Raw genomic sequence first — 25,849 nt, 5'->3', positions numbered from 1 at the left:
ACCCTCAACCTTCATACATCTGCATGCAAGTGCAGACTGGGACAACCCCGAAGCGAGGGGCCAACTTAATTACCATCACTTTTTCGGAATGTCTGAGGTTTTAAGTGGCATAATCTGAACCTGACACTAGCCTAGCACCTGTCGAGTAAAGTGCCCAGGGGCTGAGCTATCTTCATCTGGGTGGGGGGGAAGAGGGGAGGGAAGTTCACGAAGTTAACTGGAGTTGGAGGACCCAGTTCTCCCTTCGGGTTCGCCCTTCATTTTTCCTAATTGGAGGGGGGAGGGGATAAAGTTGCAAACATCTGTGCCCGGTGATTTTCCCGCGCAGACTGGGCCGAGCTGAGTCACGGAGGACTCTGCAGTTTGAGGCTGTTACGAGCTAAGGCAGGTAGGAATCCGGAGGATGGATAAGCCATGTATCTGTCGCTCCTGTCCATAAATCTCTCTGAGGATCCGAGAAAACTCTAAAGGCTTTTATTATCCGCAGTCCCCACGCTCTGAAAGCTTTGCAGGTAGCTGAGGTGCCCCGAATGAGTCTTGTTAATCACGCCGAAACACAAGGATCCTTTTACGACACGAACAGTCGTTTTCTAAGCAGTTAAGCATTAGATGAGAAAGTATTACTGCATTGCATTTGCGAAAAAAGCACTAGTAAATAAAATTCATATTGATGAGAATTATCTGAATTCACTAACAAAAGATTAGTATTATAACCCCTGCAGTCAATACTTTCTATGGCAATTTATGGGTGCAAATAATATGCCATCAAATTATTTCAAGTGTAGCTATAATTCGACGGACCTAAATCTACTTGCTGAACTTTAAATGTAGAATAATCACCAAAATAATCAGAGGAATCCCTGTCTCTCGGAGGGTAATTAGGCGACAAAAGTCCCTAGAACAATATTTTTGGGGCGAAATAGCAAAGTGCATGGCAAACCTGCGTAGGTAAAATGAATAACAGCTTCCCCCGGCTTGCCAGTGGCAAGCCGGAAGGGCCCCGGCTGTAGCCACGTAAATCAAGGAAGGAGTGGAGCGTTTCTTAGTATTCAAAAAACAAGGTAATGGCACCCAAGGCTGTGTTACTGTAACTATCTCATAATGAGAGGGAGTATTTATTATGCTCATAAAGATATCAGCCTTTTGCCCTGGGATTCGATTTTTTTTCTTTTTCTTTTTCTTCTTTTCTGGGACTGAAGAAGGAGGGATAGAGCCTGGAAATCCCACAGACACCTCCTTCTCCATGGATCCCAAAGGGAATTCATTTCCCCCTCACACTGCCTAAGCCACCTAGGGGTCTGGGCGTGAAGTCAGGGGAGGCAATCCAGGCAGCGTCCTAATGAATTCCTTTCAAACCGCCTGCTGCCGGAGCGATCTATTACTGCGGCCTGGAGTGGGGAAACGCGCTCGAGACGTCTTTGTCCGGGTGGTGGTGGGGAGGGAGGAGGAGGCGAGGAGGAGAGGGCTGGCGGCGGGACCATCGAGTTTTCCCAGCGCCCCGGGGCGCCAAGGACACACCCTCCCCTCTTTCCTCCAGGCCCGCTGGATGGGCAGTGGGTCTCCAGCGGGACTCCTGGCGGAGGAGCTGATCTGGGATTAAGACGTCCCCCGGGGGGCCTTGGGGTTGGAGGGAGAGAAACAGGAAGAACGCGAAAAAAGAGCTTCAAAGAATCGGGTCGATAAATTCATAAAGATCGATTTATCTTTATCTCCCAATTAAATGTGCTTGTAAGTGATACATAACACACGTCTAACACGGGCCAACTCCCCAACCACTAGCTCCTCGGCGTGAGCTGATTTCTAATGACCGAACTAACAATGCCCTTCTTTCCTTCTCCCCAACCCGGTGCTGTTGGCGGTTCAGGGCTGACGTCTAGACCCGGGAAGTTGAAGCCCGGGCCTTGGAGTCGCGAGGAAGCCCCGCGCGCGCGCTGGTGCGCTCTGCACGGTCTGCCCTCGTCACGAAATTATTCCATTTTTAAAGGGAAGACAAGAGCTGAAAGTTTTTGTTTTAAAATGGAGGAGGGGATAAGAATGTCCCTGGTTTCCCTCCACCCCCAAATTCCCTTACTTCCAAATTTGGGGGTCTTTACCATTGTTGAGAACAGGGGAAACATCCTGAGGGGATCGGCTCCATCCTGCAGTCAGCAAAGAGGAACCGCGCGCCCTCGAGTCCTCGCGCTGGAAACCGGGCGGCGGCGCCAGGGTGAGCACTCCCTGCGTTCGCAAGGTGCTTAATTAGCGCCTATTTACAAAACGCAGCTTTTATTTGAGCAAACATCATAAAGCTTTCATCAGGATAATCTCACGTTACACAATCTGGAGGCGCAGCAACTCCCCCCTTCCTCCCCGAGGATGGAGCAGATAAAGGACTCTCTTTATTATCATAATTATCGTGGTTGTTATTTTGGTGCGCGCTGGCAAAGTGTGTAAATAGGTGCGATGATTAAGAATGTCATGAAAAATGAGAGACGGGATCGCTCACGGGAGAGCCCAGCCCGGGATGGGGGAAGCAGCAGCCTCCCCGCCCCACCTGGAGCGCGGACCGGCAGGGAGCAACCCGGCGGGTTCCCGGCGGCAGGCAGGGCCTGCCTGCTCCCAGCCTTCGTCCCGGGGGCGGCTCTGGAGGGGTAGGACCCTGTCCCCAACTCCAGGATCCTCGCCCGGACCCCAGGAGCAGCCGGAGCACCCAGCGCTGGAGTGAGCCGCAGGCAGGTTGGTTCCATGACAAATACAGTAAAAGAAATAAAAGCGCCCCCGGCCCAGCCGCGGGGGTGCGGGCTCCGGAGGCTGCCCTTCGAGGCGGCCTCGACAAGGCTGCAGGGCCCCAAGGTCCGAGTCTTGGAGGTGCCATCCGCCCCTCTCAGGTTTGCGCGGCGCGGGCTAGACACGCAGGCTCCGGCTCCCCGGCCCGCGCGCCTCCGACGGTGGCGCCCGCAGCCGGTTCGCGGCCAGCTTGGGTGGAAAGGGCGGGGCCCCGCTTTCGCCCCACCCCCTCCCCGCTCAGCCAATGGCCAGCGGCGCCCAGCCCCACGTGAGGCGAGCCGGGCCAGGCGGCAGGCAAAATGTGAATGAGAAAGAGGAGCGCGATTTAAAGGTGCTGGCGGCGCCCGCCGGAGACAAGTACGCCGGCTTCGCGCGCTACCCAGCGGCCCGCGGGAGGCGACGGACGGCGGGACAGACGGACGGACGGAGGGACGGACAGACGGCAGCTTACCGGGGCCTAGGGCGGCACCCGCGACGCGCGCGGGCTCCGACGGGCAAGCGGCGGACGGGGGCTCCGGCGAGCCCGAGGGGCCCGGGCGTCCTCTCCACTCCGGGGCGCACGGTCTCACCCCGCACACACCCTGCACCCGCCGGGCATGCAGCGGGCCCAGGACTGAGGGGCGGAGGCGTCTGCTCTCCGGGTTCCGCTCGGCCCCTGCCCTACGCTCCCGGCCGTGCTCCCGGCGTCCGGCGGGCTTCCCGGCGGAGGCGCGGCGCGGGGACTTTTCGCCTCTCGCTGGCCTCTCCCGAGCGCGTCTATGAGCGCAGCGTTCCCGCCGTCGCTGATGATGATGCAGCGCCCGCTGGGGAGTAGCACCGCCTTCAGCATAGACTCGCTGATCGGCAGCCCGCCGCAGCCCAGCCCAGGCCATTTCGTCTACACTGGCTACCCCATGTTCATGCCCTACCGGCCGGTAGTGCTGCCGCCGCCGCCGCCGCCGCCGCCCGCGCTGCCCCAGGCCGCGCTGCAGCCAGCGCTGCCGCCCGCACACCCTCACCACCAGATCCCCAGCCTGCCCACCGGCTTCTGCTCCAGCCTGGCGCAGGGCATGGCGCTCACCTCTACGCTTATGGCTACGCTCCCCGGCGGCTTCTCCGCGTCGCCCCAGCACCAGGAGGCGGCAGCGGCCCGCAAGTTCGCGCCGCAGCCGCTGCCCGGCGGCGGTAACTTCGACAAGGCGGAGGCGCTGCAGGCTGACGCAGAGGACGGCAAAGGCTTCCTGGCCAAAGAGGGCTCGCTGCTCGCCTTCTCCGCGGCCGAGGCGGTGCAGGCTTCGCTCGGTGAGTCGGCGGCGCGCGCAGCCGGGACTCGGGGGCGGGAGGAGGCGGGGGCGGGCCAGCGCCGGGTTCCCGCGGGAGACCGAGGGGGCGAGGCCGCGCCCCCGCTCGACCCCCGCCGGAGGAGCTGGAGGATGAGGCCCGGCTGTGCCGCTGGGCCTCCGGGGGACATTCAGAGCCACGCAACAAGCGGGGTCTCGGGGGGGCATTTAGCGCCCAGCGACCAGCTGCTGCCCTGGGCCGCATATCTGTCTGACGATGCGTTTATCCGAGTCCTCCTCTACCGCTCCGTGGTGACCTGGGGTCCTGGGTAGGTTGCAGCCTCTAGGGGAGACGAGTTGGGCTGAGCGTCCCAGCCGTGCGTGTGCCCAGGGGCGCCCAGACTTTCTAAACCTCTTCGCTGGTCTTGCTACTTTCCGGGAGAACGGATTCCTGGGAGGCTGTGTGTCTGTGTGTGTGTGTTGGGGGTGTCTGGCGGGAACTTCTAAGGCCACAAAACATCCCTTTGACCAATGTTGTCTGTCTCAAAAAAGACGGTCTGGGATCTGCACGTCCCTACGCCTCCAGTCCGGTTAGGAAGCAATTGAGGTTCACTGAATTTTCACGGTGGGGGAGGCAGGATGGATCCTGAATTCCCCCATCGGTCCTCAACCAGCCCCCACCCCAGGGACAAAGCGGGCAATCTCTTGGGCCTCGCGCCTCCTGCTACTTCTCCTGATGCTGCCGAGGCTGGGAGGGTGCGGGGGAGGCATGGCGGCCCTTTGAGTGATGGTTCTGGGCAAAGGGCCGTCGCCTGTACTGCCTCCTCTTCTTTGAGCTTTCTCACGCTCCCCCCACCTCTCCTCTACCCCTCAAAGGCCAGGAAATCACAATGTGTTAATGTCATAGAAAGACAATCCGCTAAAGGGCGGGGGGCGGGAGGGGGGCGCGGAATGCCCAAGTGACAGTGGGAAGGAGAAAGGAAGGCCAGTGTGCGAAATGTAATAAAATGCCGTTTGGTTTTGCTTTCAGTCGGGGCTGTCCGAGGGCAAGGGAAAGACGAGTCAAAGGTGGAAGACGACCCGAAGGGCAAGGAGGAGAGCTTCTCGCTGGAGAGCGATGTGGACTACAGCTCGGATGACAATCTGACTGGCCAGGCAGCTCACAAGGAGGAAGACCCGGGCCACGCACTGGAGGAGACCCCGCCGAGCAGCGGCGCGGCGGGCAGCACCACGTCTACGGGCAAGAACCGGCGGCGGCGGACTGCCTTCACCAGCGAGCAGCTGCTGGAGCTGGAGAAGGAGTTCCACTGCAAAAAGTACCTCTCCTTGACCGAGCGCTCGCAGATCGCCCACGCCCTCAAACTCAGCGAGGTGCAGGTGAAAATCTGGTTCCAGAACCGACGGGCCAAGTGGAAACGAGTGAAGGCGGGCAATGCCAATTCCAAGACAGGGGAGCCCTCCCGGAACCCTAAGATCGTCGTCCCCATCCCCGTCCACGTCAGCAGGTTCGCTATCAGAAGTCAGCATCAGCAGCTAGAGCAGGCCCGGCCCTGAGGGTCCAGAAGGGCCAGGGCCTGGCACCCACCTGGAGAAGCCCCGGCACCCAAGGGAACCCATGGTGGACTCCACTGTGTTTGAAGCAACAAAGTCACAGCCTAGTTGTGGCCATCCTAAGCAAATTGAGAATATATTCACTAAATGGGCTTAAAAGACTGCTTTTGAAGGGGCTTACAGCCACACCAGAAGACACGCTAAATATTTATTATACTATCCTACTTTGTACATAAATATCTCTATAGACTGGATCTCAGCTGCAGTATTTTGAAAGTTATAGGACTTAATTACCCAGTAATGTTCTCCACTCATTCCAGAAGAAAACAAAACCTCTGCTGTAATATGTGCGGTTAGCAGCCACCTTTCCATACTTTTCCAAAGGTAAACGTGAAACCCAAGAACAAGCGCTGGGGTTTAAACTGATTTTGGTTTGCGTTCTGGCTTTTTGAGTTGACCGAAAAGCAGACATTGTTAGGCAGCCTGGAAATTCGCTTTGCTTTGCTTTGGTTTTGCCTGGCTTTGGTTTCCCCTGGGGTTGCCTATCCTATCTGAGCCATGTGAAGCACGTCTCCGTTGTGTTAATTTATTTCAATGTAGCTTATTTTCTTATAAGTTATGACATTTAAACAATTTCAGTCTTGTGAATAATAAAAAGGAGAGAGGGGGGAGAAAGACCAATCCCTGGGCCTCATAAGTGTGTCCAGAATTTGACTGTCCCGGGCACTGCCAGGGTGTGGCCGGGCAACTGGTCTGGAACCAGTACTGGAGAAACATCCCCTAAAACCTGTTTCCTTAGGCAGCCTGGACTTGAGCCACCCAGCACTTTACCAGGTTTAAAATAGGAGGGCAAGAGCACCGATAGGGTTACGAATTTAAGAAAACCTAATTCTCACCTTAGAAATCTATATCCCCCTTTTGCCCAGCCTACTCGATACCTAGTAGGCCGGCAAACTTCGGCCAGAGGAGGAGGTGGGTGCCCGGAGGAGGCAAGCGAGTGCGGGTATTGGTGGCTTTGCACAAACTCCTGATGCTCCAAATCGACTACAGCCAGGAAGGAAACGTCTTTCCTTTGCCCGAAAAGAAGCGGTGCTCGCCTGCTGGCAGAGTGGAGCTTCCATAAGTCAGGCTCCGGGCGTTATCTGGCGACAGGAGCAAAAACCCAGCGAGCCCAGCCGGCTTCCCGGCAGCCCTCAGTCGGAGGCGGTGGCGGGCTGGAGCGCCCGCGGCCGCTGCACCTCCCCCTCCGGGCGGGGTCGAGGGGGCGGGACCCGGCCACCGCCCCACCCCAAGGACGCCCCGGTATCCCTCACCACAAAGGGGGGAAAGGGGAGAGGCTACGCAGGGAGCTGGGAGTCGGTCTGTAGGGAACGGGGAGCTGCGCGCCTCCCCAGCTCGGTGGGGGCGTGCCTGGTCCCCAAGCCCACTCCTGTCCCACCCCCGGCCCTGCGCTCAGAGCCCCGAGCTCCCTACCGGACCCAGAAGCGCGCCGCCAGATACTGCGGTCCGGCCCGCGGGAGGCTGCGGCGGACAGACCCCGGGCGCCCAGGGGCGTGCAGCGGGCCAGCGAGGGTGAGCATGGTGCCACCAAGCCAGCAGCCCGAAGCGCGAGAGAAGCCGGGGCTTCGCCAGCCTCAGCCTTTCGAGTGGGGGAAGGAGGGGAGGCCGGGAAGCCGCTGCAATACAGCGGCGCTAGGCCTTTGGCGCGGTTCTCAGCCCAAGAAGGGGAAGCGCGTCCCGCCATGGGTTTAACACTAATATTGACTTAATTTTTACTACTTACAGGCCGTCACCTCCCCACGCTGGAGGGGCCTGGGGACCAAGACCTCCACCCAAACTTCAGGCGCAGGGTGAAGGCTGGGAGCGACCGAGTCACCCTTTCCCGCCGCGTTCCCAACAGTTCCGGTGGCAGAAAATGGCCCAGGCTTGGTTTTTGATCCCAGTAAAATAGAAGGGCCAGTCCTCCGAGGGCCTCGGCCGGCTCTGCGGGGCGCCGAGAGCTGCAGAGGCTCTTGGCCGCGCCCCGCCCAGCGCCATGAAACCTGACAGGGAGGGGATGGCGCCCGGGTCGCGCCCTGGCCTGGCGCGGGGGCCGCAAGGCCCGGATCCCACCCGCCAGGACGCGCAGAGCGCAGGTCGCCGGTGAGCGCCATCTGCTCGGGGCAGGTCCCCACTGGCCACACGACGCTGCTGCAGCCTTCGAGGCCCGCAGGGACGCCGTTTCCCGACCCACACACCTGAGCCAGTCTGCCGGTGGCTGGGGGCGAAGAGTTTAGCTGGGAAGGTGGAGGAGCTGCGGCCTCTGCCCCGCCGGCACTGCGGGTCGGGGGAAGAGACCCTGGGACTCCCCGCAGATCCTGGAGTGCCCCCGACATCCCCTTCCACCGTAACAAGTGTAACTCCCACCTGCCTTCTCCAAAAGCCCGTGGCAGGGTTGAGGGGCAGAGGGACCGGAAGCCTTGACCGCGCAAACCCGGCGGGAAAGCGAAACCCACTAGGAGCTGGAGGCCGCCGTCAGGAAGCCCCGCTTCTGGGACCGAGCTCCGGGCCCTCCCAGCCTCGAGGTCCTTGCCCTATGGAGACACGAGGAGGAGAGGGCCCGAGCTGGCCGACGCCGCCCGCCCTCCTGCTCCTCGGGGCGCTGACCCCCTCCCACCTCAACCCCTGAGCGCCCGGGCGCCCCCGAGAGCCCGGCAGGGAGGCCAAGGCCCGGGAGACAGGCCGAGGGGAGGAAGATAAACAAGCGGCGCTTGATGGCCGCTGTCATCATGGCCGTCATCATGGCTTTCATTTGGCTGCCTAATGAGTCACATCACAGGCAGAGAGAAAAATTGTCAATCGCCCGGGCCCTAATGAATTTTTTTGCAAATTGTAATCAAGCCAGGCCGTCTCAGCTGGCTGATTAATGAGACCCACGAGGCTCGGCCAGCACCTCCGCTTTTTATTCCATCCCGTCCTCCCTGCACTAAATTAACAGCAACTTGTCTGCGCTTCAAATTAACTCCCAATGATTAATTCTGATGGGGGGGCCTGAAGAATAGCTTGTTCTAATAGGCTCTGGCCTGAGATGCTGTTGGAAATTAATACACTTCCCCTTTGGCTGCCGGCTTTAATCCAAGGTTGGGTTTTGACATCACTATATTTGTTGTTACAATAAATTCCACTTACATCTGCAGATCAAATAATTACGCTTGGGAGCTCCTTGGACCTGCGCCCCTAGCCATGCACTGGGATGCCTCAGGGCTGCCTGCACCCCGCAGCCACCGACCTAGGCAGAGGTCGGAGGAGGGCCACAAGAACAGTCACTCCAACCAGTGACTGCCCTTGCTCCCTGGCAAGTCAGGCACCCCTGCCCCCTTGGAGAACCAAAGGTATGCTGAAAATCCGCAGCCATCTCCCAGTTCGTGGGGCAGGGCCCTCTTTAGCTTGGTCCTGGGCCTCAAGCAACTTCCTCTTCCAGGAGGAGCCCAGGACTACCTTCCCAGCAGCCAGGACCACCTGCACTGGAGGCTGCTCAAATCCCAACCTGCTCTGGAATTTTCGAGATTTAGTGCATGCTTGTGCATCCAGCCTTTGCCTCCTGTCTTCAGCCCCCTGGGTGGTTCTTTCACAGATGGCTTGTCAGCTAAATGGAGAGCAGGGAGTGGCCCTTCAGGCTTTTTTGAGCCCGGGTTTGCCTCGGAGGACATCCTGACTCTATGGCTCTCTGTAGGTCTGGCCTTCAGCCTGGATGCTTATACCAGCCTGGGCACATCACTGGTACCTGCATTCCAAGAACCCTTTCTCTTGGGGTCAGCACCCTCTCCGTCTTGTTTCTGTTTGAGCTTAATGGGCTTAATTATTTCAGCTGCGTCTGGTGAGGCTCGCACAGGGCCTCCAGGGCTGCTCCCTCCAGCCCCAGACCTGTCGGGAACAGAGCCGACGTGCTATGCCCCATGACAGGTGGTTCTAGGTGCACTGAAAGCCGGGAGTGACCTTCTAGCTTTCCGGCCTCAGGAGCCTCTGGATCACCCTCTGGTTCTCACTTCAGGGCCTTCCTAGTCCCAAGTGGCTGGAGCCCACGCATTCGGCAGCGCTGGCAGCAGAGACCCACTTGGGGCCCTCTTCTTTCCCCTGCTGGACTTCAGTGGCGATGTGGCAGAGTGGCTCACTTATGCCCAGCTGTGGCTTCCCAGGGAAGGAGGTTCCAGTGCACACACCTATTTCTGTCCCCAGACCCCAGGCATCTGCCCAGGCATGCACAGCCAGAGCAGGTGGCCTGCTCTAACCTTCTGGCCACTGGGGCCTCCCAGGCAGCTTCAGTGCAGTGCTCAGGGCCCAGTTCCAGGGTAGCAGGGCTCTGGGGTCTTGGGGGAAGCTAAAGTCGGGGCTCTACAGGGACAGTCCGGATGAAGGGAGGTGGCATTAATCTTCATTTTAGGCCCTTATGGTGTAAACAGGAGAAATATGATCTTGGTAACCGAACATGAATGCAGATCACACCGGCAGAGTAATAAAGCACCTGAAACACCGACGCACAAAAGCAACACCATATGTATGAAGACAACCTGCATAAATTATAAATTACATCATAAAAATTGATTGCCTATTTGAACAGTTCAGAAGTGGGGGCCTAAGCTGACTTCCCCCCTACCCTCCGTGGCTTTGGGGAAAGGTCAAGCCGCAGTTCCCCTGGACAGGCGGGACTGGACTGACTGCACCGAGTCTCCCGGCAGCGCTGCACTGAGGCCTGGCTGGCACAGGGGGCCTGGGAGGCAGGCAGCACACTGTCACTGCAGTCGGCAAGCTCTGCTCCGCTGGGGCAGGGGGCAGGCCCACGCATTTGGGAGCCGCGGGAGGATCCAGGCTTCTTGGACTGGGGGACCAATGGCGGATCATGGCTTGGCGGGAGTCCCACCCCCAGGGAGGCTGCCCCTTGACCCAGGTCCTGGTGGCCCGTGCCTGGTGCTGCTGCCCTGGAACCCGCTCAGATTTTCCGGCTTGAACTCAAAAAGGTCCCTGTGAGCGCCTCCCTCAATCCCCACGGAGTTGGCTCTGTGATGAGCAGGGATGTGAGCGTGCGTGTGTGGACGGGTGTGCAAGTGCTTGAGTATGTGTGGGCGTGAGCAGGTGACAGTGGGAGTGTGTGTGTGCATGTGCCATTCCCTTTCACGTCCAACCCTGCTTTGCCGAGTTTCTCCACATTCCAAATAGCCAAGGGTCCGACCCCAGTGGCTCAGCCAAAAATGCTGCCCTCAGGCACCCAGCAAAGCTGAACGGTCCCTGTGCCCCCGAGTCCGCCCCTGTGGACTGCTCCCTCTCACAGTGTATCCCTTCCGTGGCGGGAAGCCCCTCCCCCCATTCTTTCCCCACTGCCTAGAGGACTCCCGCACCCCGAACCACTCTTGTCTGTGACTCCCACCCGGCATCCTACAGTCCACTTTCCCCCCACCGCCAGGGTTTGGCCTCTGAGCTCTCCCCACATACCCCCAACCTCCAACGCATGGAACACCCCCCACTTTCTGTCCCTGGGATGACCCCCTCCGCAGTTCACACTGCCCCCACCCCCACCTGGACTTCAGAGCTCTTCCGGGTCTGGCCTATGGGCTGTTCCAGCTCCCCACCTCCGCAGTCCACCATCAACATCCTAGCCTCCACCGCCAGGCGCCCCTACACTCTCTCTCTCTCTCTGCCTCTCTCTGTCTCTCTTTCTCTCTCTCTCTCTCTGCTCCTAAACTGACTCCCAGCGCCCCCACAGCCCATCCCCTTCATGCCGCAGTCGGGCACACCCTCATCCTCTCTCTGGAACCGGCCCAGAGCTGCGCCACACGCTAGGCTAGGGCGAGGGAAACCGAGGCCAGGGTAGCCCAGGGGTAGGCCGCCAGGCCTGGTCCTGCAGGAAGTCGTGCACCCCGTGGGCCTTGAGGGAGAGAGGCAGGAGGTCCGGCTGCGCTACCGGCCTGGCACCTTGGACACCCAGGGAGGCAGGGAGGCCGTATCGGGACGCGGCGGCCCATCTCGGGCGACCTTGTTCTCCTGATACTCCCGGGGGCCTGAGACCTAAACCGGGGGCCGAGCCCCGAGGGTGCACCCACGGCCCGAGAGCGGCCTGGGCCCTAGGCGAAAGCCTGAGGCAGGGCCAGGCCCGGGGGCGGGGGGCGGACGTCACTCCGGGCACCCACCCCCAAAGCCTTCATCTCTTTATTTCACCGCCACTGGGTCCCTGACGGCCTTTGTCATGCCGGTGCATCTCTGGTGTGGCCGCCGTCGCCCTAAAGGGCCGGGCCCCCCAGCTTCAGCCCCGCGGCCTCCTGAATGACAATGGCTGAAATGGGATTACACAGACCTGATCCTATTAAGCCTGACCGCTAGCGGCCAGGCCCCCAGGCCCGGGCCCGGGAGGACACAGATCTCCTACCCCCACCTTCTCGCTTTCCCCTTCTCCCCGCCCCCCATCCGACTTCCCCGTTGCACCTGGCTCGGCGGGGACCCGGCAGAGAACTGAGCGCCATGAGGGTTTGGAAGTGGCCGCCTGACCCCAGGAAGAGAGAGGCACCCGGCTATGAATAACAAAAGCCGAGCCTGACCAGGCGGAGAAAGGAAAGAAAGAGGGGCAGACCCCACCCCAGCCTGGCCCGGCCTCCGAGCGTGCAGAGGTGTGTGCAGTCCAGACTGTCAGAAGCCATGCTTGATGGCTCTGCGTGGCAGTTTCCGAGGCACCTCTCCCACCACGCCACCTGGGGCCTGGGATGCCATAGAAACGAGAAAGAGGTGTCCTTGCACCCAGCACCTTACCTGCCCTCCAGTGTGGCACAGCCGCCCAGAGGCAAGGGTGAGGGTCCCTTTCTGCAGACAGAGCAGCCAGCCCGGGCAGGGGACTCTGGCTGAGCCGCACTTGCAGCGGGAACTGGCCTGGATCCCTCCAAATCCTGACCTCGTCCCCTCCACAAGCCTTGGGTTCTGAGCCAAGGCCACTGGCACTGACTTCTTGCCAGGGTCGGGGGCCAAGGCAGAGCCCCTTGCCTGCGGGGAGAAGGGCGGGACAATGGACGCAGGTCCTGGGAGAGGAGAGCCAGAGTTTTGACCACCCCTGCTGGTGGATACCGGACAGTGCTTGGGGGAAGCTGCGATGTTTGCTCTTGTTTCAAGTTTTCCTTTTTCTTCTCTTCTCGGCCGAGTTCATCATGTTTATTTGAAGTTGGGTAGAACTTGTGGGAGAGGCGCACAGCTGTGTCCAGAGGCCAGAGAGGCCCCCCTCCTGGTGGAGGCTCCCCTTAGCTAACCAGATCAAACCACTCCACACAGCGGAACCGCGCATGCCCTTTGCTTCTAGGGCACAGGTGTCTTGCAGACAGCTTGGTTTCTGGGGGAGGGGAATGGTGTAGTAGAGGTGAAGTGCGTGATAACATCACACCCCCACGAGCAGCCCACTCAGGGCTAGGTTCACAGCTTTGAACTCAGACCACCTGACTTTCCATCCTCAGGTGGTTAATTCTCCAAGTCTCAGTTTCCTCCTCAGCTGGTCCAATGCAAGCAAAGGGTGCCGTGCCAAGCTGGGCACACAGTGAATGCCGGTCACCATCAGCCACCGTTTCTATCGCCACCCACACAGAGGCTGGCTCTTCTGCTGAAGGCTGAAGAGAAACAAGGTTCCAGGGCAGTCCTCCTGTGTGGCTCTACCTTGGTTAGGGTTTGCTGTGTGTCTGGCTCAGATTCTTCCGTGACAGCCCCTCCACCTGCTCAACCCAGGTCTGTCTTGCCACATTTTAAGGCCATGTCATTCAGTCCTATCCTTTGTGGAGATGGTTTGGAATTCATAGTAGCATCTTCTTTACTCACTTGGCAAACAGGCTTCAGATCCTCTGCTGGTGCCCTCCACCTGAGGAGCCTGAGGTCTGTGGAAGGAGAGAGATGGCGCTGTGGGCTGCTGACCCAGGGTGCTTCCGTAGGATGGCTACACACCTCTTTAACCCATATAGACCATCTCTGCTCAGTTTCCCCCATAAAACCAGAGGGTCTCAATTATCTTCATGTTCTATCTTATTGGACCTACTTTGATATCTTAGATCCAGAGGCAGAGGGGTCCCTGGGGTTGGCCCGGGGCAGAGGCAGGATTCAGACTCTGCCTTATTCTTAGTACTGGCAGGGGAGGTCTCAGTGAAGGTGTCAATTATGAACAATGAAGTGTCATTTCAGAAAGGCCTTTTCCATTCCTAGTATTTGCACAATTCCTCCTTTGCACAGGGTCACCCACCTCCCTCAGAGGTGCCTGGTGGATTAGTTAGAAAGATGGCAGGAACCCAAGCATTGCAAAACCTAAGGTAAGAATTTCAACCCTGTGTTGTCACCATCCTTAGTCAAAGAATCTCCAAGCTGGGTAAGATCCTGCCAGATGAATCATTTGATTTTCCAGTAACTTGGGGCTCCGAGCCACCTGGATGCAGAATGTTGACCTTAATGTGATCACACAGAGCGTTTCTATTACCAAAGCAGTCACTTCACACATATGTATGTGAGCATTACTTTTGAACCTGAGGTTATTGATCATTTCAAGTATGTTTATCAGTTGTCTTGAAGCAGATTTCCATTTTCTGTGACCACAGCTGGAATTTTCCCCCCAGTAATTTTCACATTTCAGCATTTTGAAAGCTACAAATTGCCAGAAAAGAATGATAATCGCCCATCTTTAAATGAGAAATTGTTAATTTGGGGTTTATAAAGGACTTTCTTTAATGAATAGTAGTGAAGACAGATTTGTCTTCCCGCCTCATTTTGCAAAGTCACATTTGTGAAGTCAGGAGATTTCCATTCTGCCTCTAATTACTCTCTCCCCCAGCAGGCCTGCAGCGAAGGAGAGGCCACGGGGGGTGAGCTGGGTGGACTGTGGCGGTGCCCTTGGTCCTGAGTAGGTGGCAGCCATATAGAGGATCTGGGGGCTGTCCTCTGGTTACCCCTACACTACCTACAGGCAGGGCTTTACCACCGGGGCTGTGGGCACTGGCACAGGATAATTCTTTGTGGTGTGGGACTGCCCATGAATGCCAGAGGGGCACCCTGTCATGTGACAGCCAAAAGTGCCCCAGAGGAAAGCAGACCTGTCCCCAGTTAAGTGTCCTCTGCTGCCACTGTGCTAGGCATGAGGAACTGACAGGCACTTGTGTGCAATACATGCCCTCAGGGGTTCAGAACCCATGGGGAAGACAGGTAGAAGCCAGTGTGAGGAGACCAGTATGCCCTGAATTCACACAGGGGCCTCATCCCCAGCATGGATGAGAAAGGTGCTCAGGGCCAGGGAGCCCTGGGCGGAGGCGGTGGGATGAGCAGGTATCACCCCAGGGAATGACTTTGCAGTGGAGATGCTTTGGGTCCCCATGGCCTGGAGTCAACATAACAGGGTTTGCATTCAGACCTCACTCAGACTGGCCACCTGGAACTCCATGCCCTCTGCCTAGAGGCCTCCAAGTTCACCGGTTCCTCCCCTCAGATGCCCTCTGGGCTCTGGCGGTCCTGCTTCCCTGGGGCTCTTCACTCTGCCTCTGAAGCTCGGGGGGATTTTGCCCATTTGAGCTCAGTGATTGCAGCCAACCAGAGCTGGGCAGTGGCTGAGGGATCCCTGGGCTTCATAGCTGACACCAAACGCAGGGCGAGTCCTCAGGTCTGGGCCTGGCCAGTTCTGCGCAGTGAGCCCTCCCTCTTTTCTCAAGGCACCTCTCCCCTGCCAAGGTTGGACAGCACGTATGTGGTTCAAGGGCCACTTCCTTGGGCTCAGGACCCTCTGGTCTGTCTCAGGGACATGAGGGCCTTCCTGGGGATCTGCTCTGGCCACCCAGAGCTCTTGAAGTGGCTGCTAACTCCACAGGCCTTTGGAATGCTTTCTCAAGATGAATGAATGAATAGTAGATGATGATGATGATGATGATAAATTTTAAAAAATAATAATAACCCTTCCTCCCCACAGTACCCAGCCTCAGCCACCTGACAGCTAAGGAGGCAGTCTAATTTGGAGTCATTTCGCGAAGTCCTTGGTGAGGACAAGTCTACAGCTTCTGAGTAATTCAGCACATTAAGCCCACAGGCTGCCTGCGCCCTGGCACTGCAGTGCTCCAGCCGGAGGAATTAGATGAGATTTTCTGGAAAGTTTCTTATTGACATGATTCCTACTTGACAGAGATGCCTTAGTCTGAAAATCCTGATTTAATAAGATGAGCCCCCTTCCTTGCCCAGCCCTGTGTTAGATCCTCCAGATGCAGGCTGGTAGTGGTTCCAGATGTTCAGTGTGGTCCACCTTCTCCCTTCCTTTCCCTTCCAGAGCACATGAAACCAACTCTGCTGGGGCCCTCAGAGGAGACTGGAGTCACCAGGGAGACCAGTGGGCATGGGGTGGGAGGACAAGGATTGCAAAGATGTCAGCGCTCCCCAAACTCATTTATTAGTTAAATGCAATCCCAATCAGATCCCAGTAGAGTTATCTTGGAAGCTTGACCAAATGGTTCTAAAGCACATCTGGGAGAATAAACATATGAATTCAGCTGGAGAATTTTTAAAGAGACACATCATGAAGAGGGGCAGTTGCTTCAAGAGGAGTGATTGCCCCTTGTGCATGGGTGACGGACACTCTTTCTAGCATTTGACCTTGAAGCTCACAACAACCCTAGGAAGTAGGTATTACCTTTAACCATACAGAATTGCTGGTATTTGATGATTCTGAGGCCTAGGAAATGGCAATTTTCTGTTATCGTCATCTACATTTCGCAAAACCAAGGCACAGAGAAAATAAGAACTGGCGCAAGGTCACACAGCGCCATTGGTAGATCCGGAATTTAAACCCAGATAGGTTGGCTGCAGGGCTTGTGCTCATAAGATTACATTATATAATCAACAGATTATGTAACTCAGAGATAGACTCTAGAATAGGTGAAAATTTAATCCGTGATAAGGAAACCTCTGCAAATTTGTGGAAAAGGAAAAATTGTTTTGCATATATGATATTTGGAAAAACTGGCTAATTGGAGGGAAAGGTGGAACAATCTTCACCTCCCACCTTGCCACAGATCAATTACAGATGGATTAAAGTATTCAGTGTATAAAAGGCAACCTTTAAAACTATGAAAGAGGATTAGCTGGATCATTATCTGCTGTGTGGGGAGGACACAAGGGAAGAATAGCAAAGCTGTCTACATAAAAAACAGAGGTTTCTGTGCATTCCAAAGATAAAACAATGAAAAATACAAGGAACAATTGGGAAAAATGCTTATCAGAAACATGACAAGGTGAATTAGTATGTTTCTACATAAAGAGCTAGAATGAAAGAGAAAGAAAATTGGAAAAGGGCATGGATGGCCAGTTCGTGGAGGGTGAAAAGCAAACACACCGATTCCACAAATATATGTGGGGCAGTCGTGACTTGTCAGATACCGTTCTCGTCTTGCGGATGGAGCTTGCAATCTATGGGGTGAGGCTGACGCAAAACAAACCAACAGGTGATACGTAATATAACATCAGGTATTACGAAGACATGTAACTGATAGGAAGGAGAATAAGGCACAGTAAGGAGGTAGGGAGTGGAAGGGGCTATTTTAGATGAAGAGGTCAGGGACCATCTTGCTGACTATTGGGTAACTTTTTGAAAGAAGCAAGGGGCTGGGCATGGTGGTTCATGCCTGTAATCCCAGCACTTTGGGAGGCTGAGGTGGGCAGATCACTGGAGGTCAGGAGTTCAAGACCAGCCTGGCCAACATGGTGAAACTCCGTTTTTACTAAAAATACAAAAATTAGCTGGCCATAGTGGCACGTGCCTGTAGTCCCAGCTACTCGGGAGGCTAAGGCAGGAGAATAACTTGAACCTGGAAGGTGAAGGTTGCAATGAGCCAAGATTGCACCACTGCACCCCCAGCCTGGGGAACAGAGCGAAACTCTGCCTCAAAAAAAAAGAAAGAAAGAAGCAAGGGCTTAAGAAATGCACAGATCTGGGAGAAGAACCTTCCAGGCAGAGGGACAGGCAATGAGACTAATGTAACTGGGTAAATTGGGCAAGGAGGAGAGTGATGAATGATGAGTTCACAGAGGTAGCCAGACATGCAATCATGTTTAATCGTGGGGAGGTTTGGAGGCTCTGCAAATAATTTTGAATTTTATTTCAAGTGATACAGGAAGACATTAGTGGAGTTAGAGCAGAGGAGTACATTTTTTCTTTATTTTTTAATAAACATATAAAATTGTTCAAACTCAAAAAGATAAACATTAAAACCAAAATGAAATATCAAAAAATTTTAAGACCAGACACTGATATGGTGCAGTTAGATGGACACTCATCTATGGCTGGAGGAAATACATCTGCTCACTAAATCAATAGACATTCATTGAGCATCAACCACGAGCCATGAGCCAGGTAATGTTTTGTTTTGTTCCTTTTTTAGAGACAGGGTCTCACTCTGTCACCCAGGCTGAAGTGCAGCCGTATGTCAAACTTCTGGCTTTAAGCAATCCTCACCTCTTCACCTCCCAAAGTGCTGGAATTACAGGCATAAACCACTGTGCCCTTCCAAGCCAGATAATCTTTGAGGGGTTGGGGAGGCAGCACAAGATAAGAGACAAGGGATCTGTGTTCAGGAGGTAGACCAAAAATGTTCTCTCAGTCTATTTTATATTTGTTAAACAATAAGCAATACACTTTACTATCAAAAACAGTAATGGGCTGGTCTGAGTGCAGTGGTGTTTATAACTAATTGATCACAATGAGTTACAGATTATTTTGTTCCTTCTCCATTCTCACTGCTTCCCTTCACTAGCCTTATTGAAAAGAAAATAGGAAAACTACTATTATTACTTTTATTCAGCATTGTTACTATATATCCTAACCAAAGCAATAAGATAAGAACAATAAACAAAAGGCATAGGATGAAGAAGGGGAAAGTCAAAGCATATTAATGAAAGATATATTTAAAACCAACAAAAATATAAAGCACATAGGAAAAATTATAGCTTTTTTTTTGGAGACATGAAAGAACATCAGACCAGATAGAGAGAGACACCACAGTTTTGGGCAGAAAGATTCAATGTTATAAGCATGTCAGTTATTCCCAAAAAAAACCCGATGAAGATATTTGAGGAGCTTGGATTAAGAATAGCCTTGACCTGGCTGGGAACAGTGGCTCAGGCCTGTAATCCCAGCACTTTGGGAGGCTGAGGCAGGCGAATCAGGAGTTTGAGACCAGCCTGGCCAACACGGTGAAACCCTGTCTCTACTAAGGTACAAAAAATTAGCTGGGCCTGTTGGCAAATGTTTGTAATCCCAGCTACTTGGGAGCTGAGGCAGGAGAATTGCTTGAACCCGGGAGGTGGAGGTTGCAGTTAGCCGAGACTGCCCCATTGCACTCCAGCCTGGGCGACAAGAGCAAAACTCTGTCAAAAAAAGAAAAAAAAAAAGAATAGCCTTGACCCATGAGAAGAGGAAGATAAGATGATGAAGGATGAAATATCCTGCCAGAAATCGGCCAGGTGCGGTGGCTCACGCCTGTAATCCCAGCACTTTGGGAGGCCAAGGTGGGCGGATCACGAGGTCAAGAGATCCAGACCATCCTGGCTAACATGGTGAAACCTCGTCTCTACTAAAACTACAAAAAAATTAGCAGCGCATGGTGGCGGGCACCTGTAGTCCCAGCTACTCGGCAGGCTGAGGCAGGAGAACGGCATGAACCCGGGAGGTGGGGCTTGCAGTGATCAGAGATCGCGCCACTGCACTCCAGCCTGGGTGACAGAGCGAGACTCCGCCTCAAAACAAACAAACAAACAAAAGAAATATCCTGCCTGATATCAAGACTTGTAGGCCGGGCGCGGTGGCTCACACCTGTAATCCCAGCACTTTGGGAAGCCGAGGCAGGCAGATCAAGAGGTCAGGAGATCAAGACCATCCTGGCTAACACGATGAAACCCTGTCTCTACTGAAAATACAAAAAAATTTAGCCAGGCATGGTGGTGGGCACCTGTAGTCCCAGCTACTCAGGAGGCTGAGGCAGGAGAATGGTGTGAACCCGGGAGGTGAAACTTGCAGTGAGCTGAGAACACACCACTGCACTCCAGCCTGGACGACAGAGCAAGACTCCATCTCAAAAAAAAAAAAAAAAAAAAAAAGACTTGTAAAGTTCTCTCAAGGAAGAAAGTGTAGCATTGACATGGGAATGAAGAAACCAGGTAAGGAAATAGAAGGAAAGGGCCAATATATATACCCCATGCATCTCTGGAAACTTGATTTATGACAGAGATAATGGATTATCTTTTTTGTTTTCTTTGAGACGGAGCCTCGCTCTGTGGCTCAGGCTGGAGTGCAGTGGCCGGATCTCAGCTCACTGCAAGCTCCGCTTCCTGGGTTTACGCCATTCTCCTGCCTCAACCTCCAGAGTAGCTGGGACTACAGGCGCCAGCCACCTTGCCAGGCTAGTTTTTTGTATTTTTTAGTAGAGACAGGGTTTCACCATGTTAGCCAGGATGGTCTCGATCTCCTGACCTCGTGATCTGCCCCTCTCGGCCTCCCAAAGTGCTGGGATTACAGGCTTGAGCCACCGCGCCCGGCCAAGGAAAGGATTTCTTAAACAGGTTGTAAAAGCACTGTTCATCAAATGAGGGCAAAAAAAAAAAAAAAAAAAAAAAAAAAAAAAAAAAAAAGTCACAAACTAGAAGAAAATATTTGCAAGGGATTGGTCTAAAGAATGATAAAGAACAGCTACTCACGACAAAGGAACAAATTACTCCATATAAAATAGGAAAGAAAAAGTCTACAAATAGGGATTTCACAAAGGAGAAACCATGCTTGGCAAGTACATTTATGAGTATATGCTCAACCTCATTTGTAATCAGAGAAATTCAAACTAAAGCCATTTATTCATGGTATACAATTATACATTCATCAGATTGGCAAAGATGAAAAAGCCTGACAGTACCAAGTGGTGGCAAAGATGTGGAGTACCTGGAACTCTCACACATAGTTGGTGAGGATGTCACTTTGTACTACCACATAAGAAAACAGTTTGGCTTTTGTACTGTGAAGTCGAACACACGCATATCCTACCACACAGCAGCTCTACTCTTAGGGATGTATTCTAGAACAATGGTTTCAAACAGAGATGCACACAATGATTTTCCAAGGAGTTGCAAGAAACTGACGGTCTTCAGGACTCTATTCAGACAAACTTCCAAATGTCCTCTTCTCTACATTTCCCCTTTCCCACTTTCCTTTCACAAGTGATGATTTTCCTACTTTCCCTTCCCCACGCTTAAATCTTTTCTTTGATATATCACTGCAGGTTGCAGAAAGTTCTAGACTGTCAGATGTAGGTGCACTGAGAGATATTGATGTCAGAATTGAAAAAGTGAATGACTAGTGATTGCTTTATAAACTTATTGCAAGTCAGTTGGTTTTCAATGCATTGTGCTCAATGACATGGAAGAGGAAGTAATCAAGTTAGCAGCTACTATAATTTTTTTTTGAGGTATAATCTCACTCTGTCACCCAACCTGGAGTGCAGTGGCACGATCTCAGCTCACTCCAACCTCCGCCTCCCAGGTTCAAGTGATTCTTATGCCTCAGCCTCCCAAAGAGCTGGGATTACGGACATAAGCCCCTGCCTGTTCCCTTGCTTTTTAAAAGATAGTTTAGTTATTATACGTAACAAGTACTTTTGCTTATTTCTGAGCTTTATAAAACTGAAATCATTCTCTTTTTACATTCAACAGATTTTCCAAGACGTGTTCATGTTGTGTGTTACTGAATGGAGTTCATTCATTTGTACTTTCCAGAATGCACCACAATTTGAGTTTCCAGCTTTTGCCATCACCAACCAGGCTGCCAGGAACGTTCTCATACACTTTCCTAGTGTGCAAGAGTTTCCCTAGGTCTATGGTCTTCCAGCTCGCCCCTCATGGACTCCCTAAAAGAGTTTGAAAAATTTTGTATCCATTCACGTATTTTAAAGTTGAAATCTCAGTTTTTTAAATCATAAGTGTAATCATTGAAATATACATAATCTTGGCACATTGTAAGTATTAGCATTAAAAATAATTACACAAACCTTTAATTTTTGAAATAAAGTAATTTTATTTCATTATATTTCAAGTGTATTATACAAAAAAAATTAGGAATACAAAAGTATTAGGAATTTTGTCAAATATATAAAGCAAGAAATGGCTGAATCTGTTTTGTTTTGTTTGTTTTTTGAGACGGAGTCTCATTCTATCACCTAGGCCGGAGTGCTTTGACACAATCTCAACTCACTGCAACCTCCACCTCCTGGGTTCAAGCGATTCTCCTGCCTCAGCCTCTCGAGTAGCTGGGACTACAGGCACACACCACCATGCCTGGCTAATTTTTTGTATTTTCAGTAGAGACGGGGTTTCGCCTCGTTGTCCAGGCTGGTCTCGAACTCCCAGCCTCAGGTGATGTACCAGCCTTGGCCTCCCAAAGTGCTGGGATTATAGGCATGAGCCATCGCGCCCAGCTCTGATTGTGAATAAATAACAATTTGCCTCTCTTAATGCCTTTTTTATTTTTAGTTCGAGACAGGATCTCCCTCTGTCACTCAGGTGGTGGCACAATCACAGCTCACTGCAGCCTTGATCTCCCAGGCTCGAGCAATCATCTCATTTCAGCCTCCTGAGTAGCTGGGACTACAGGTGCGCACCACCACACCAGGCGTTTTTTTGTTTGTTTGTTTGTTTGTTTGTTTGTTTGTTTGTTTTAATTTTTAGTAGAGATAGGGTCTCATCTCACTATGTTGCCCAGGCTGGTCTCAAACTGCTGAGCTCAAGAGATCCTCCAGCTTCAGCCTTCCAAAGTGCTGGGATTGCAGGCGTGAGCCACCATGCCCAGTCTCTTCACAGCAATACAGTTCTTCACTCTTCAAGCTACACATTTTTTTTTTTTTTTTTTTGAGACTGAGTCTCTCTCTGTTACCCAGGCTGGAGTGCAGTGACATGATCTTGGCGCCCTGCACTCCAGCCTGGGCAGCAGAGCAAGACTCTGTCTCAAAAAAAAACAAAAACAAAAACAAAAAAAAAAACATAAGGGAACAATTAGCACAGCATTCAAGATAGAGGTCACCTCTACGGGAGAAATACTCAGGGGCATTGGTAATTTTCTAGCACTTCGGTAGGACGGTGGGTTATTTTGTTATTCACTGTCATAGCTTCTATAAATCCCATTCTAGCATCACACCTTATCTAATGAAATCTATTTCTCAAATTTAAATATATAGGAAAATTAAAAGAATAGCATGTGAACTCCTGTATACGCTTCACCTACATTCAATAGTCACTAATATTTTATGGTTTGTGGTTGAATCACTCCAAACCCTTCACGCATCTTCTGAGAATAAAGACATGTGACTAGGTTACTCTGAAATCATCACCCACCTAAAAATATTATCAGTAATTTTACAGTAGCTTTCAATTCCCAGTCCATATTTGGATTTCCTCAGGTGCTTCATATGTTATAGCTTTAAAAAAACAGCCATCAAGGTTCATAAATTGCATTTGATTATTATGATTTTTAGTCTCTCTTTCAGGAAAAATTTTTGCCGGGTGCCATGGCTCGCGTCTGTAATCCTAGTAGTTTGGGAGGCCGAGGTGGGCAGATCACTTGAAGTCAGAAGTTTGAGACCAGCCTGGCCAACATGGTGAAATCCCGTCTCTACTAAAATACGAAGATTACCTGGGTATGGTGGCAGGTGCCTGTAATTACAGCTACTGAGGAGGTTGAGGTGAGAGGATCGCTTGAACCCGGGAGGTGGAGGTTGCAGTGAGCCGAGATTCCTCCATTGCACGCCAGCCTGAGCGACAGAGCGAGACTCCATTTCAAAATATATATATATATTTTTTAATTTTAAAATTTTTTGTTTGTAGAGATGGGATTTCACTATGTTGCCCAGGCTGTCTTGGACTCCTGGCTTCAAGCAACCTTCCCACCCCAACCTCCCAAAGCACCGGTATTACAGGCATGAACCACAGTGCCCAGCCAAATTGGAGTCTCTCTTATTCTAGAACACCCACCTCCCCTTCCATGGCATTGATTTTTTGAAGGTTTCATGCAAGTATCCTCACCGAATGCTCTCCTGACTAGATTTGTCAAAGTATTATTTTCTTCTAGCCTTTGTATTTCCTATTGCTGATGCCTTGCTCAAAGTGCTGAGGGAAAAAAAACCTTTAAGAAAAGACAAATGATGCGTTTTACTGTATAATTTTTACATAGGCAAAATCTGTCCATTCTTCTAAGCTTTTGATTTTTATATTTTGATGAGGCAAGCCTTCTTCAGTCCAGAATTCTAAAAATATGCCATATTTTTCTAATACTTTTGGATTTTGCATTTGCTAGACAAATTCTATTTGGAATTTATTTTTGCCTGTGGCAGGGTAGGAGTCTAAGGATACTTGTCCCTGAATGGTTGGCCAACTGTCCCTCCCTAGTTTGTTTGTTTGTTTGTTTGTTTTTGAGATGGAGTCTTGCTCTGTCACCAGGCTGGAGTGCAGTGGCCCGATCTCTGCTCACTGCAAGCTCTACCTCCCAGGTTCACGCCATTCTCCTGCCTCAGCCGCCCGAGTAGCTGGGACTAGAGGCGCCTGCCGCCACCCCCGGCTAATTTTTTTTTTTTTTTTTTAGTAGAGATGGGGTTTCACCGTGTTAGCCAGGATGGTCTCGATCTCCTGACCTCATGACCCGCCTGCGTTGGCTTCCCAAAGTGCTGGGATTACAGGCGTGAGCCACTGCACCTGGCTGTCCCTCCCTAGTTATAAATAGTTCATTTTTTCCATTGATGTGATGTGCTACTTTTATGGAATTCTGAATTCCCATATGTTTATGGTCCATCTTCTAGAACCTAGATATAACTCTCATCTATTTGTTTGTTTGTTTGTTTTTGAGACAGAGTCTCGTCTTGTTGCCCAGGCTGGAGTGCAGTGGCACAATCTCTGCTCATTGCAACCTCCTCCTCCCTGGTTCAAGTGATTCTCCGGCTTCAGCCTCCTGAGTAGTTGGGATTACAGGCATGCACCACCACAGCTGGCTAATTTTTGTATTTTTTAAATTTTATTTATTTATTTGTTATTTATTATTATTATTTTTTGAGATGGAGTTTTGTTCAATCACCCAGGCTGGAGTGCAGTGGCGAGATCTTGGTTCACTGCAATCTCCAACTCCCGGGTTCAAGCAATTCTTCTGCCTCAGCCTCCTGAGTAGCTGGGACTACAGGCACCTGCCACCACGGTCGGGTAATGTTTATATTTTTAGTAGAGATGGGGTTTCACCATGTTGGCCAGGCTGGTCTCGAACTTCCAACATCGTGATCCGCCTGCCTAGGCCTCCCAAAGTCCTGGGATTACAGGCGTGAGCCACTGTGCCCGGCCAAGTTTTGTATTTTTAGTAGAGATGGGTTTCCACCCTGTTGGCCAGGCTGGTCTCGAACTCCTGACCTCAGGTGATCTGCCTGCCTCGGCCTCCCAAGGTGCTGGGGTTACAGACCTGAACCACTGCACCCGGCCTGATCTATTTGTTACTTCCTGCTCCAACACTGCATCACCTTAATTTTTCTAGTTTTGATACCGGTTGTGGGGAGCTCTTCCTTGTGTTCTTCATTTTCCACTTTTTCTTAGCTAATTTTTCACATTTTCTCTTCCAAATGAATTTTAGAATCATCTATTTGAGTTGTTTTGAAAATCCCATTTGGACTTTTGACTGCCAATGTCCTGAACTTACAGGCTACTGGAGGGCAATGCGACGTTTTCACAATACAGTCTTGTGCGCGATCATGGGCCAGCTCTCCTGTTGTTCAGGTCTCTGCTGTGCTTCTGGAAAGATCTAGACTTTTGCTCACGTGGGGCTCACACATGCCTTCCGCAGTGCATGCCTGGGTGCTTAACAAATATCAGTTGGTATTGTAAATTGGTAACCTTTATCTTACACAAAAATTTCAGATGTTATCAGTGTGCAGTTGATTTTTTTGTGGGGTTTCTCTCTCTTGTTCCAATATTTGTACCCCTTTTTATTCTTGTCTATTGCACTGGCTAGACCCTTCAATATAGTAAAGAGTGCAGTGGTGATAATTTGCATCTTTGATGTGTTCCTGACTTTGCCAGGGATGCTTCACTTTGCTTTTTAATCTACGGCTGCATCAGGTTGAAGTTCAGCATGTGTAACACACATGCACCCCACCAAGCCAGAGCTCAGATCACTCAACCAGGGATGTAGCTAGTCACATTTCCAGGGGTGCTCAGGCCTCAGTTTTGCCTTTTCACACAGTTATGTGGCCTTG

General features: G+C 52.3%; 2 protein-coding genes across 3 annotated transcripts; both read left to right on the top strand.

Moving 5' to 3' along the window:
- The first annotated feature begins 1,164 nt into the window (after positions 1-1,164).
- GBX2 (gastrulation brain homeobox 2) lies at positions 1,165-6,257 on the top strand. 2 transcript variants are annotated; one of them, XM_015111396.3, is made up of 3 exons: positions 1,165-4,047; positions 4,318-4,354; positions 5,056-5,313. In XM_015111396.3, exons 1-3 carry the CDS (start codon positions 3,525-3,527, stop codon positions 5,162-5,164), a joined length of 669 nt encoding a protein of 222 aa, XP_014966882.1. In that variant the 5' UTR covers positions 1,165-3,524; the 3' UTR covers positions 5,165-5,313. The 2 variants fall into 2 exon arrangements, with proteins under 2 accessions (XP_014966882.1, XP_001082998.1); XM_001082998.4 differs by lacking the exon at positions 4,318-4,354 and having other exon boundaries at positions 5,056-6,257.
- Positions 5,641-8,758, top strand: LOC144333288 (uncharacterized). Its single transcript, XM_077956533.1, has 3 exons — positions 5,641-5,664; positions 6,522-7,148; positions 7,362-8,758. Exons 1-3 carry the CDS (start codon positions 5,641-5,643, stop codon positions 7,428-7,430), a joined length of 720 nt encoding a protein of 239 aa, XP_077812659.1. The 3' UTR covers positions 7,431-8,758.
- The last annotated feature ends 17,091 nt before the right edge of the window (positions 8,759-25,849 follow it).

The sequence above is a fragment of the Macaca mulatta genome, chromosome 12, assembly GCF_049350105.2.
Source record: "Macaca mulatta isolate MMU2019108-1 chromosome 12, T2T-MMU8v2.0, whole genome shotgun sequence".
NCBI lineage: Eukaryota > Metazoa > Chordata > Mammalia > Primates > Cercopithecidae > Macaca > Macaca mulatta.
Note: the sequence above shows the minus strand (reverse complement) of the source record. Positions and strands in the feature narration are given on the sequence as shown.

Coding starts and splice junctions, on each gene's coding strand:
- LOC144333288 (XM_077956533.1), top strand. CDS start 5,641: ATGGTGGACTCCACTGTGTTTGAA. Junction 5,665..6,521: donor TGGACTCCACTGTGTTTGAA/GCAACAAAGTCA, acceptor GATACCTAGTAG/GCCGGCAAACTTCGGCCAGA. Junction 7,149..7,361: donor CGTGCAGCGGGCCAGCGAGG/GTGAGCATGGTG, acceptor TACTACTTACAG/GCCGTCACCTCCCCACGCTG.
- GBX2 (XM_001082998.4), top strand. CDS start 3,525: ATGAGCGCAGCGTTCCCGCCGTCGCTGATGATGATGCAGCGCCCGCTG. Junction 4,048..5,055: donor GGCGGTGCAGGCTTCGCTCG/GTGAGTCGGCGG, acceptor TTTTGCTTTCAG/TCGGGGCTGTCCGAGGGCAA.